At 35.3% G+C, this 15,018-nt stretch overlaps 1 protein-coding gene across 1 annotated transcript; it reads left to right on the top strand.

Annotated features, from left to right (window-relative positions):
* The first annotated feature begins 13,340 nt into the window (after nt 1-13,340).
* LOC138907817 (uncharacterized) lies at nt 13,341-13,904 on the top strand. The gene has a single exon (XM_070198434.1). It carries the CDS (start codon nt 13,341-13,343, stop codon nt 13,902-13,904), a length of 564 nt encoding a protein of 187 aa, XP_070054535.1.
* Nucleotides 13,905-15,018: the final 1,114 nt, after the last annotated feature.

Below are 15,018 nucleotides of genomic sequence, written 5' to 3'. Positions count from 1 at the left end.
ACTTCTTGATATGGTAGATTTTGATGTCATCTTGTATATGGATTGGTTGTTACCTTATCGTGCTATATTGGATTGTCATGCCAAGACGGTGACCCTAGCCATGTCGGGGTTACCTCGATTAGAGTGGAAAGGAACTCCTGGTCATTCTACCAGCAGGGTTATTTCTTATATGAAGGCTCGACGTATGGTCTGGAAAGGGTGTCTAGCCTATTTGGCTTATATTCGTGATTCCAGTGCGGATGGTCGTTCTATGGACTCAGTACCAGTTGTTCGTGAATTTCCAGAAGTATTTCCTGCAGATTTTCTGGGGATGCCAACCAACAGAGATATAGACTTCTGTATTGATTTGGCTCAGGGCACTCAGCCCATTTCTATTCCACCATACTGTATGGCCCCGCCCGAACTGAAAGAACTGAAGGAGTAGTTACAAGACTTGCTTGATCAGGAATTTATTAGGCCTAGTGTCTCGCCCTGGGGTGCACTAGTGTTATTTGTAAAGAAGAAAGATGGTTCAATGCGAATGTGTATAGATTATCGGCAGTTGAACAAGGATACTATCAAGAACAAGTATCCACTGCCAAGAATTGATGACTTATTCGATTAGCTTCAGGGTGCCAAGGTGTTTTCAAAGATCGACATGAGGTCTGGTTACCATCAGTTGAAGATTAGGGCATATGATGTCCCTAAGACAGCTTTTCGGACTCGGTATACGCATTAAGAATTTCTAGTGATGTCATTTGGGCTGACAAATGCCCCGGCAGCATTTATGGATTTGATGAATCGGGTGCTCAAGCCCTATTTGGATTATTTTATGGTTGTATTCATTGATGATATCTTGATTTACTCCAGCAGTCAAGAGGATTATGAGCAGCATCTTCGGAGTGTGCTTCAAAATTTGAAGAATAATCAGTTATATGCCAAGATTTCAAAATGTGAATTTTGGTTGGACTCAGTTGCCTTCTTGGGGCATCTTGTATCGGCAGATGGCATAAAAGTGGATCCTAAGAAGATTGAGGCTTTTCATAATTGGCCTAGATCTACTTCAGTTACAAAGATCCGAAGTTTCCTGGGTTTGGAAAGTTATTATCGTCGTTTCGTGGAGGGGTTTTCATCTATAGCAAGCCCATTTACCAGACTGACCCAGAAAGGTGTTCTATTCGGATGGTCAGACGAGTGTGAGTTGAGCTTTCAAAAGTTCAAGACTGCTTTGACCACCACGCCAGTGTTGGTATTACCCACAGGTTCAAGATCTTATACGGTGTATTGTATTGCATCTTGCGTTGGGCTTGGTGCAGTATTGATGCAAGATGACAGGGTGATTGCATATGCGTCACAGCAGTTGAAAGTTCACGAGAAGAATTATCATGTTCATGACTTAGCATTGGCAACCATTGTTCATGCGCTGAAGCTTTGGAGGCATTACCTCTACGGTGTCTCGTGTGAGGTATTTACTGATCATCATAGCCTTTAGTATCTGTCCAAATAAAAAGAGCTTAATTTGAGGCATAGAAGATTGTTGGAGTTGTTGAAACACTATGATATCACCATTTTGTATCACCCCGGAAAGGCTAATGTGGTGGCCGATGCTTTGAGTAGAAAGGCTGTGAGTATGGGTAGCCTTGCTTATATTCTGGTTGGTGAGAGACCGTTAGCTGCAGATGTACAGACTTTGGCTAATCAGTTTATGAGGTTAGATGTTTCACAGCCCAGTCGGGTTCTAGCTTGCACAGTCGTTCGGTCTTCTTTATATGAGCGCATCAGAGAGCGACAGTATGATGATCCTCATTTACTTGTCTTTAAGGACACGGTGCAACACGGTAATTCCAGAAAAGTTGCTGTGGGGGATTATAGATTCTGCGAATGCAGGGTCATATTTGTGTGCCTAATATGGATGGACTCCATGAATTAATTCTGGAAAAGGCCCACAGTTCCAGGTATTCTATTCATCCAAGTGCCTCCAAAATGTATCAAGATTTGCGGCAACATTATTGGTGGAGGAGAATGATGAAGGATATAGTTGCATATGTAGCTCGGTGTCTAAATTGTCAGCAAGTTAAGTACGAGCATCAGAGACCTGATGGTTTGCTTCAGATGTTAGATATTTCTGAGTGGAAGTAAGAGCGTATCACTATGAATTTTGTAAGTAGCCTTCCACGGACTCATAGAAAGTTCGACGCAGTTTGGGTCATTGTGGAAAGGTTAACCATGTCAGCACATTTCATTCTAGTGGCAGTTACCTATTCTTCAGAGCGGCTAGCTGAAATTTACATTCGTGAGATTGTCTGCCTTCACGCGGAGTTTCATTCTTTAGGCACGCGGGTTGAGTTGAGTACATCATTTCATTCACATACAGACGGACAGTCAGAGCGCACTATTCAGATATTGGAAGATATGCTTTGCTCTTGTGTTATAGACTTTGGATGTTCTTGGGATCAGTTCTTGCCACTTGCGGAGTTTGCCTATAATAATAGCTACCAGTCGAGCATTCAGATGGCTCCATATGAAGCATTGTATGGGAGGCGATCTCGTTCGCCAGTTGGCTGGTTTGTACCGGGAGAGGCTCGGTTGTTGGCTACCGATTTGTTATATGATGCCTTGGATAGGGTCAAAATTATTCAGAATCGACTTCGCACAGCTCAGTTTAGGCAAAAGAGTTATGCCGATCGTAAGGTTCGTGATATTGCATTCATGGTTGGAGAAAGAGTATTGCTACTGGTTTCACCTATGAAAGGTGTAATGAGGTTTGGGAAGAAGGGCAAGTTGAGCCCTAGGTATATAGGACCCTTTAAAATTCTTGAAAGGGTGGGCGAAATAGCCTACAAGCTTGCATTACCACCTAGTTCATCAGTGGTTCATCTAGTTTCCACGTGTCTATGCTCCAGAAATATCATGGTGATCCGTCCCATGTGTTAGATTTCAGATCAATACAATTGGATAAGGATTTGACTTACGAAGAGGAGCCGATAGTTATTCTAGCCCAGCAGGTCCGACAGTTGAGGTCTAAGAGTTATCCTTTAGTTTGGGTGCAATGGAGAGTCCAGCCGGTAGAAGCATCGACCTGGGAGTCTGAGTCGGACATGCAGAGTAAATATCCATACCTTTTCACCAGCTCAGGCACTTGTCTAATTCCGTTCGAGGACGAACGCTTGTTTTAGAAGTGGAGAATGTGATGACCCAAAAGGTCATCTTTAAATTTAATAATTAATTCTGTGTTCTAAGACCTCGAAAAACACTATTTATCATTCCTCGACTTGTGTAAGCAGCCCGTATAATTTTTCGGAAAGTTTTTATGTGAAAATGGATTAAAATGTGAAATAGAGCTTTAAAACTCAATTAAGTTGACTTTGGTTAACATTTATAGCAAACGGACATGGATCAGGGTTTTGACAGTTCCGGTCGGTCGGTATCATGATTTGGGACTTGGGCGTATGCCCGAAATTTAATTTGGAGGTCCCTAGCTCAAGTTATGGCCATTTAATGGAAACTAGGAATTTGAAGGCTAATGCTTTTCAAGTTTGAGCATAGATTTGACTTTTTTATATCGGGGTCGGAATCCAATTCTGAAATTGAAATAGCTCTGTTATGTCATTTATGAGTTGTGTGCCAAATTTGAAGTCATTCCGGATTCATTTAATATGTTTTGGCACTAGTTTTGCAAATTGAAATGTTTGAAACTCAAAAGTTTGAATCGAGGTGTGAATTATAATTTCGATGTTGTTTTATAGGATATGAGACCCCGAGTAAGTCCATATTATGTTACGGGACTGGTTAGTATAATTGGACGAGGTCCCGAGGGAATTGGGTGAGTTTCAGACGAGTTTCAAACTATTTTTGTATAAATTGCAGGTCTGGTTCTGGTGTGTCGCACCTGCGCAATTTTGGCCGCAGGTGCGAGCCCACTTCTGTGAAGGAAATGTCGCTTCTGCAACGTTGAGGCTGGGAAGGAAGCTTCGTTTCTGCGAAGCTTTGATCGTAGGTGCGATACCGCTTCTGCGGCCAGCCGATCGCTAATGCGCACCTCGTCGCTTCTGCAACTCCTTCTTGCGCTTTTGCGCAGCCGCAAATGCGTCCCATTTTCCGCACATGCGGAACTGGGCAGAACATTAAGGGGTTGAAAATGGCCATTTTTCTTCATTTCGTTTCGGTTTTAAAATCCCGGATTTTTGGGCGATTTGAAGGAGTTTTTCACGACTTCGAACTTGGTAAGTGTTCCTTATCATATATTGATGATATTTTATAAATCCATGTCTATATTCATCATTTATTTCGGATTTAGATGGAAGAAATTGGAATTTTTGTAAAACTTTCCAAAAATAAAAATTTAAGATTTGAAGGTCCATTTGACATCAGAATTTGATAATTTTTATATGGTTGGACTCGTATCAGAATGGGTGTTTGGATTTCGTAAGTTTTTCCGATATTCAAAACATGGGCCCCACTGTCGATTTTTGAGATGAATTTCGGATTTTAATACGGAAAATTAGTAATTTCATTTGGAATTAATTCCTACGATTTGTATTGAGTATATTGAATTGTTTATGATTATATTTAAGGATTTAGGACAAGAATTCGTGAGGCAAAGGTTTATTGGATTCTTGAATTTGGTTGCAAAGCGAGGTAAGTATCGTGGTTAACCTTGACTTGAGGGTGTAGAACTTATTTTTCTATTTGCTACATAATTTAATGTACGAGTGCAACGTATATGTGAGGTGACAAGTACTTATACATTGTGATTGAGTCAAAGCATGCGGGTGAAATTTATTTATTATGAATAATTACCAATTTAATTAAGATATTCATGCTCAAGTTTATTATTAATTATTTGATAATTATTCATGAAATTATTATTCATTAAATTATTGTTGAATATTTTGGGAGGTGAAGTCGGTATTCTGGTATTGAATTGATTGATAAGTGTATATTCCCGCATCTAAATACTCTTCCAAATTTATATTATTATTTTCATGGTAAGGAAGAGTGTAAAAGTACGAAGGGTGTTGTCGTGCCATTGGTGAGTGTAAAAGCACGAAGGGTAATGCCGTGCCATATTATGAGTGTTAATGCATGAAGGGTGATGTCGTGCCATATTATGAGTGTTAATGCACGAAGGGTGATGACGTTCCATGTTATGAGAGCTAATGCACTAAGGGTGATGCCGTGTCGTATCTAATTATTTATATTATGAGGTTGAGAGTAAAAGCACAAAGGGTGATGCCGTGCAATATTTTTCATTGTGTATAGTTGTTTTCACTGGTTAAAAGCATGTTGACTATTGTGGTTATTATTCCCATTGTATCTCTTATATCTTGTGCCCCTTTAGCATGCCCCCATCCCAATAGTACATGTTTAGCTGTTATTGTTGTTTTCTGGTATATATACTATTATCTGCACAGGTTTATTCTGTGGGCGTCTTGTCATAGCCTTGTCACTATTTCGTCGAGGTTAGGCTCGACACTTACTAGTACATGGGGTCGGTTGTACTGATACTGCACTTTGCACTTCTTGTGCAGATTTTAGAGTTGGTCCCAGCGACGTACCATAGACGTGCCCGGATTCAGCTACTCAGAGGAGGCTTGAGGTATAACTGCACATCGTTCGCAGTTATGAAGTCCCCTTCTATCTTATCTTAGCTGTGTATTATTTTTCAAACAACTTAAATTTTATTCAGACCTTTAATTGTATTATTCTAGTAGCTCGTTCACTTGTGACACCAGATTCGGGGATGTATTTTGATAATTCAGTATTTATGGACTTCCGCACTTTATTTCAATAATTGACTTCTATTTAATTTTATTTGCTTAAAAATGGTTAAGACTATTTTAATGTTGCTTGCCTAACAAGTGAAATGTTAGGCGTCGTCATGATCCTGAAAGTGAAAAATTTCGGGTCGTGACATACTATTACTGCAAGAAGTTTCTCTTGCTCCTTTTATGATTGATTTCAAAGGGGGAGAAGAAAGAAAAAGAGTTGCAGGTGTGTTAGAGGTGAGCAACAGGTTCAAAAGTGCATATTCAAATCAACAACCAGCTTAAAGACAGGAGGAGCACACTTGAAAAGAAAAGGGAAGTATCCATGAATTAGTCAAACTCTTTTTAGATTATTGTCATCATAAAAAAGGGAGAGATTGTTAAGTTTAGAATTTTAATAATGATCAATATCTCTAAAGAAGTCTTGACTAATGTTATATTAGTGTATGCAGATTCTAGTGAGCAACAACGTTGCTAAAAGGAATGAAGATCCACTCAACGGCTATGTATCTTGAACCATTGCCTTACACGTAACTCAAAGAAGATCGAGAAACAAGATGAAATAAATGGGAGACAATTTGAGTGGGAAACACAACATAATGGGAGACAATTTGAAGTGTTGCTCCTTTCTTCATTAAAGCATAGAGCATGGAGCATGGAAGCACTCCCTGGGTTTCGGTATGGAGCAGAGCACTCCCTGGATTAATTAATCTAGCTCATCTCTCATGAAGGAATCAGAGGCACCTTTCTTGAATCAAATATCAGTAAAATATTGTGGGCATCAATCAAAGACCAATCTACAATAACTCTCAAAACTCGCCTTTAAGAAGATAGGCAAACTCAAGGATTCACTACGCAGCCACACAAACTGTTTCTAAACCTTTCTAGTTCTTAATACAAATATTGTATTCTTGAGTCTACAAGTGTCATAAAAGATAGGAAAAGATATAACACAAAAAGAGAGTTGTGTCAACATTACAAAAGCTATTGTTGTTGAATATTATTGATGGTGAGCGAACCAAAGTCATCACCATTGTAACCTATTATCAAAGATCTAAGGAAACCCTTGTGACCCAAGGGAAACTGGACGTAAGTACCTCACCGGTACTGAACCAGTATAAAAATTATTGTGTCTTGTTACCTTTCAGTTTGCTTGGTTTATTACTCTTAAACTGTTCACTGTGCAAAATCTAGTCGACTAAACTCATATTTAGTCAACTAAGTTTTAATCGACCACAATTCACCCCCCTCTTGTAATTTCACGTAGTTCAATATTTTGATCGCACTTCATGAAAATTCTAATACTATTATAGATTAGAGAATGATATATTGACACAAATTAACTTTTTGATCAGAATTTGAATATGAATCTCAGAACTTTTTAATAAAATTTCATATTGAATAAAACACAAAAAGTGATAAAATTTATGAATAAAATATTTAGAACTACCATAAAAGATTATCAGTTAAATCCAAATTATAGATTTATATTATTTAACTCATCCCACAATTTTTTCTAATATTGACAAAATTAGTTCCAAAAGAATGAGTTACTTTAGTTCACTTTGCTAAGAAAATAATTAAATTGATGCCTTTAAAAATAGTATGATAAGCAAATTATAACGAACATAGAAAGAATATTCATGACTTATTGGACTCAAATAAAAAAAAAGTAATAAGAATAGACACACAAGTATTAATCGTAACCAATCAAATCTGTCTAAGCTAGTTGAAGGCAATAATAGATCAAAAGCCTAATTGAGTAGAATGGTACCGTTTCTGCCTAAAGCATGAACCACAGATATTTCGTGTGTGATTATTATAGTGTAATGAAGAATGTCAAAAGGCTGGCATGCGAAAACATTATAACCATTAAAGATGAAAGAAACTAATAATGAAAAATGAAAAATTAAGAAAATTTACTTACAAACTGACAAGCTACAAAATCACCAAAATGATTATTAAACAAGCAAATAATAACGGCGCCACATCAAAGAAGTTGGTATTTGAAGAAACATAAATACATCCACAATCATCATTCGCATAAGCAGTATTCTATATTTTGACAAATGAAAGAAATGCTAAAAGTTTAAACTTTAGAGAGTAAACTAGTTAATTTGACCGCGCAAGGCGTGGTCGATAAAACAGCATTGAAGTTATAAATAATCTTTTTGTAATTATAGTCGAGATACCTTTGGACTCGAACAAAAATTATTTAGCAAGTATTGGTGTTTGGATTAAGTTCTATATATTTGATCCTCTTCCCACAAAAGATAGTATAAAATTTCTTCTACTTTTATACTTTTAAAACAAAGGAGAGCAGAAGAAAATGGACAATCGGCCATACATTCATCTTCTTTTCCCTTTTTGTTTCATCTCTGTTTTTCTTAGTTATCTATTCTTATGTTTTCCTTTTTATTTTCCCCCTATTCAGCATATCATTTTATTCAACAAAATTTCAGCAAATACAAAAAGAAAATTATAAAACATTACTCTCCTTTTAAAATTACACCCATTTTCATGCCAGTCGAAACTCCATTCTTACTCCTATAATTAATTCTGTAAAATTATCATACTTCTCCTCTATAGTTTGAGGAACAAATCCTAAAAAATATCTTTTCCTTTATTAGCTCCTCCTCAAATAAACCAAAGAGAAAAAGAAAACAGTGGATGTCACTATATAGGGACACCTCTGGAAAAAAATGTACAAACTCATACCCAAATATGGAATTTAAAGTATTGTTCGTTCTATTAAAACCAAAGAGGTACACATACAAATATATAAAATATTCTATTAAAACCAAACAGGCACACCAGAGGAAATCGAGAATATACAATATCATACCCCAAGTATGAAATTAGAGTATTATTCATTCTATTATAACAAAGAGGACTCATAAAACACATTTTGCAGCCAACATCATTAGAATACGTAAAGAATAATATAGAAATGAACAGTGTTTTAAAAGGCGTGGGCGTAAGGCGGGGTGTGTTACATATGCCTCAGTGGGGCGTAAGCCCCATATGTATTTAATTTTTAATAATTTATAAAATAATATAATGATAGTTAATATTTATAAACAGATAAAATTACATAAAAATTGAAGAAAACTATATATATGTGTGCTCCATCCCCACAAAAAACTAATCAAAACAATCTATTATATATACGTTACTTACAAGCACAAGTAATTTGAGTCTAAAAGAATAAAGTTTTCTATATGGAGGAACAAAAAGGATGATTAACCTGCAATTTGAACTTTGAATTTGCTGCTATGAAAAAAAATGTAGTTCTCTTTGTATTTGTAAAAAAAATTAAACATTTGTTGCTTTTGGGAGAAATTAGCAGACTAGCGGACAAGATACAAATTTGAAAAAACCATGAATTAGGGCTTAAATCAATAAAAAAAGTCTTTACTTTTAAATTTAATACTTTTGAGTTCCTTTTTAAATTTTTTGAGTAATTACCAAATTGACTTTTGAGAATTTGGGTATTATATGAAGGACTAATTCAACAAATTTTATTTTAATTTGAAAAAGTTTTTGGGGCTTACTCCTTACTAAAAAAACGCGCTCTGAACGCCCAGGCGTACGCCCCGAACGCTTGGGCGTACGCCCCAAATTGCGGGGCGTACGCCTACGCCTGGGCATACGCCCCAAATTGCGGGGCGTACGCCTCTTGAGACTTTCGCCCCAGGGCGTTTTTGGTACGCCTCGCCCCGGGGCTCTCCCCGGAAACGCCTTTTAAAACCGAGGAAATGAACCTAATTCTTGATATTATTTTAACCGTTATGAGAACCGAAACTTACTCGTCACCACTCTTCCTTTGAATTTTTGGCACTGGCGTGTTATTGTGAGTATGCCTGTGACCTTTGGAGCTCTTCAAGAATTCCTTTGCCATCTATTATATTTACGTTAGACTTTCAGTAATAAAAATAGGGAAATAAATCAATGAAGTGGTGGAATTTAATGGGAAAAGGAACATGGTTGTATAGAACAGGGCAAGTAATCGAGTAGTTACTCAAGATGAGGGGGAAAAAAGCTTCAAAAAGAATACCTGAATGTTAAATTTAACGGAAGGGAGTGATTGTACCATTCAGTCTCATTGCTTTGCATCTCCTCATTTTGTACTTTCTTCTGCATCAGAAAAAATCTACAACAACGATTTTAATTGTTCTCAAACAATAAGCAGATAGAGTTACACAAAAAACATAAAACATAAGCAGATATCGAGCAGAATATACAGAAAATTGTGAAAAAAATTCATTATTATCCAAACATCAATTGGAGAACCATATAGTAAAATAAAAATGAATGTATTCACATATATTAATGAAAATCCATATACAATTAAAGAATTTGTGAATAACTTAACTATTAGGGATATATTAGATATGTCCTAGATCCAATCTCATATTTGATGATTTGAACATATTTTTATGAATGTTATTTGATATAAGAATATATGGCATTTGATATTCGTTTATCATAGTTATTATTAATTGCTTGATTAATTTAATAAGGTCCTTGATTAAATTTTGAAACTTGTCATCGTGATGGAGATCATGATAGTGAGAGTAAAGTTTCTTATAATTTAATCTAAATTTGTTCTTGATCGTAGGATTATTAATTTGGACATTAATAATTCGATTAGATCAATATTTATGTGATCGTCTTTATTGGATAAAGATTAGTTGATCTCATTAACTAAATCACATGGATAGATGATGCATTATAGAGATATGATTATTGAACCGACTCATTGGATAATTCCTAATGGTTAGATTTACCATAAACTGCCAATAGGATATTCTCTTGAAGAATGTAATATAAGAGTTTCCTTTGACCTGATATCATCATAGTAATTGACAAGTTATTTATTGTGCTTTGATACTAGACACCTATGGCCCTAGGGCGATAGTTGAAAGGATATTGGGTACGATTAAATACTTGTAGAATTAGTGATTGATCAAGATATAATCTGTCAAATCTTGGTAATGAGTTTAAGCTCCATGTTGTCATAAATTATAACCAACCAAATTAAGACCTTGGCCAGAGCGATTGATTGAAAGAAGAAAAGAGTTTCTTAGGTCATTCAATGGTCGATTATATTTGACATGAATACATAGTCGGCCGCCTATTAGGATTTGTTGTTGAACCATATCCTAGGGTGACCCAGAGCTATAAGGACATAAGAAATTACTACATTATTTTTCTACTGGTTCTTGAGAGTGAATTATATACTTCATTCTATCTGGTCGTTAAGGAGTGTTGCTAGACACCACCCTTGATTAGTATATTGATGTGATCAATTTACTACCAGCTTAGTATTGAACCTATGGGGTCGCACACTAACGAGTGTTCTGATCTTTGCTAAAGATTTAATTATTTTATTATTTGATAATTAAATTAAAGAATTTAATTAGTCAAATAAATTTAGTTATTAGTCCAAATGAAATAGTATTATATTCTTTGCTAGCACAGAGGATATAATTAATATTGTGAACAAACTAAAATTTTTTAATTGGAATAGAAAATTAAATTATATCTTTTGGTTAGGATATATATGTGATATATATAATTAAAGCTTATTTTATATAAGAGATGTTATATAAAATATTAATTGAGAAAGAAGCTTGATGGAAACTTTGTCAAGTGAATTTGGATTCACGTCAAAGTCCACAGGGACATGTCGGCAACCACAATTCCATTTAGAATGGGATTCAATTTTTTAATAATATCAAACTTACTTTCGGTTTAGACAAAAATCCAAGTTGGAATTGTATTGGAAAGTCCAACATGTCGGCAACCACAATCCTATTTAGAATGGGATTCAATTTTTCAACAATAGCAGCTTACTTAACCTTTCTTTTGATATAGTAGAAAAGGATTTTCAGAGGTTATAAATATGTCCAAATGACATGAAAATCCATGGTGAAAAATAATACTTTTAAGAAGCCACAAAATTAAGAGAAAAACGTACAAGAACAGTTCTCGTCGTGCAACATTAGGTAGTAAGTCTTGAGAAGAAAAATCACTTTATGAAAGTGAGAGAGCAAAACAAAGCCAAGAGAGAAAATAATATTACAAAAAAGGTGTTTCTTGTTCTTCCACTTTTGAGTTGAGATTTTTGAGAAAAAATTCAACATAATATTTTCATTCAATTTGTTCGCGGGTTCATTGATCAAAGAGTTGATAGCAAGGATCTGTCTCAGTGTGGATACGTATAGAGTCTTCGCACTATCGAAGAAATTTTTGAAACGAGACTCTCTTCAGCAGGTACGTCTTAGATCCGATCTTTGACATGTAAATAAATTTTAAATATGAAAAGATATGCCTAGGATTATTATTGTCTTCCGCTGCGTGTTATGAACACCTATATGCAATCTTACAGTAGTATTAGAGCCATGGTTTCTCGTATCTAAAATTTATTTACGAAATATTTTAAGATTATATTTGAAAAGTTCAAACCATAATACATGTGTCTTGTGCAATAGTCAAATTGTTTGAATACATATGAATTGATATTATTTTATTGTGAATAAAATATGTATTCATTTAAGTTAAACTACTGAGATAGTTCGTAACTTGAATTTAAAATTTCGTATAAGATACGACGGTAATCTGTAATAGGTTATTAGATTATACAATTATTTTAATTGTTATTAGTTTATGAGATATTAATTAATAATAATGTTCTGGCATGAATTATTTTATGTGATATATAAGATAAACATGTAGAAGTATGTTGAATTCCGTTTTTATGTCACGTGCTTGTTCGTTATATGATTTTAAATTATTTATTATATGTGATGTAAATTAATTTAGGACTAAGCATGTAGACAACTTGAACAAAATTCATGTTCTATAAAAGATTTGATCAACTTGTTATTAAAATTTATTTTAGTAACAATTCCCTCTTGTTAAAATTTGAGTTCTTACTAATAAAATATAAGATATTTTATTATAAAACTATCCATCAAAATAAATAATTTTATTTACTTCTTGTTTATAAGGAGCTGCTTGACAACCAGGAGACTTATAGTTCGAGAATATGTTAAAATTATTTATTGTATTAGATGTATGGATTGAAAGAATTATTTAATTTTACACTAGATGCCTGGACTACCCGGGGAGTATAGAAATTTAATAAGTTCTTTGCTATCATGATGGTTGAACTCAACTATGCCAATAGGATCTACGTGACTACCAGGGGACTAATTGACATAGAGTTATTTAAGAAAATTATATGGGGATGCAATTGGTAAGTGTACCTACCTTTAAAATATATGTTAGAAACGACTTGACTTCCAAGTGGGTCATACATATTGTTGAAGGATTCCTTTACTTCACTAACAAAAATTAAGATTTCTTAAACTATAATGAGGGTAAATAGTTTAAAATAATTAGTGAAAATATCATTTAAATAAAAGTCCATATCTTTATGATATGTGTAAATATGTAATTATATTTTCTTTTCTATATTTTAAATTTCTCAATATGTCTGCTATATCACTGCGTGGAATACTTGAGTCCAACAAGTTGGTAAGACCAAACTTTGATGATTGATACAGAAAATTGAGAATTTTTCTCATGCATGAAAAGCTTATTGATGTGATCGATAAGACTGCCAAAGAAGTCCCGGATGATGATGATGATGATGCCACCAAGATTTATCAAAAATACTTGGAAGAATGTCTTACTACCAAATGCATCATTCTCGCTTCTATGAGTTCTGAGCTCCAGAGGAAACATCAGGATATGGATCCAACTGCAATTATTGAATATCTTAAGAAGATGTTTGGTACACAAAGCAGGTTAACTAGATACCATCTATCTAAGGCTTTTTTTGGATCTAAATTGGCTGGAGACTCTCCAGTTGGACCCTATGTCAATCATATGATTGATCTTATTGAAGAACTTGAGAAGTTGGGGTGCAAACTAGGTAAAGAGCTTTCTCAATATTTGATCTTGCAATCACTCTCTGAATCCTTTTTACAATTTGTTATTAATTTCAATATGCATAAAATGGATTGTGATCTTCATAAGATGCTTAACATGCTGATTGATTATGAGAATCAACTTGCATCTGAGAAGAAGAAAGGAACTGTCATGTTGGTTGGAAACTCTTCTACTTGGCTCAAAGCCATAGATTAAAACACTCGATAACTCATAATACACATACCGTATTACTACCATGATACTGCAGTCAGTTCAACGAAAATTCTTCTCAAGCTCATACAACGCCAACCATAAAAATACCCCAAATCATCCGCTAAGCTCGCATTCATTCTCTTGAGGCTCAAGTCAACTTTCTCAACCAGATTCAAATTCAAATCTCAACACATACGCCCCGCTGGCAGAAAAGAAACTCTCCCCTCATATTAAAAGGAACACACCTATGTAGATTACTCCGCAGGGGATAATCCACCTGCTTAGCCTCAAATTGGTATCTTGTTATACCCTTTCGCAATTATAATTACTATGAAATCACTTAATCTTTTCGAGTCCAAACTCATTAACCAGACATGAGAATTTAATTTGTCCCCAAATTTAACAACGTGAAAGATCCTTCAAAACATTTACACTCGAGACTGTATGTTACATCAAAAAGAAAATCAAGCACCCAATGGCCTTCCTTTACATTTCAAAGAAACACTTCTCGTTACATTCAAATCGTCTTAACACATCCCGTAGTTACATCATACTCATCACAACGCCATTCCACCGCTCATCGAGCCACAAATTCTACTCGTAGGTATATTACCGGACATATGAGTCCAAATATGCAAGTTACAACTGAAGATACTGAGCTTAAACTGCGGTCTAACCTAGCCTCAAGTCCTCCAGACTGGCCCATCACCAAAACACAGAATACACATTTTGAACCTCGTTCATGGAATCACAAGCCGGTGATGCACAGCTGATACCGAGCGCTCACATACACACATGAATGTGTGGAAGGTCAAAGAGTTATGTTTCAAGCTGGATCAATTTCGCACGATAAGGAAAGAAATATGGGAAATTATCCTAAATGTCATGTAGCCTCTCGTAGATAAGTATGGGTGTCATCATACCGATCCGCAAGACTCTACTAGACACTTGCTCATGACTTGCAGAACCTACGAACCTAGAGCTCTGATACCACCTTGTCATGATCCAAAATCAAACTAGACGTGATGGCACCTAACCCAACCCGCTAGGTAAGCCAATTACCAACTATTCAATTCCAATAAAATTAATAGGGCAATTAATTAAAAAACAAAATCTA

This window comes from Nicotiana tomentosiformis, chromosome 3 (assembly GCF_000390325.3).
Source record: "Nicotiana tomentosiformis chromosome 3, ASM39032v3, whole genome shotgun sequence".
In the NCBI taxonomy this organism is placed as follows: Eukaryota; Viridiplantae; Streptophyta; class Magnoliopsida; order Solanales; family Solanaceae; genus Nicotiana; species Nicotiana tomentosiformis.
Note: the sequence above shows the minus strand (reverse complement) of the source record. Positions and strands in the feature narration are given on the sequence as shown.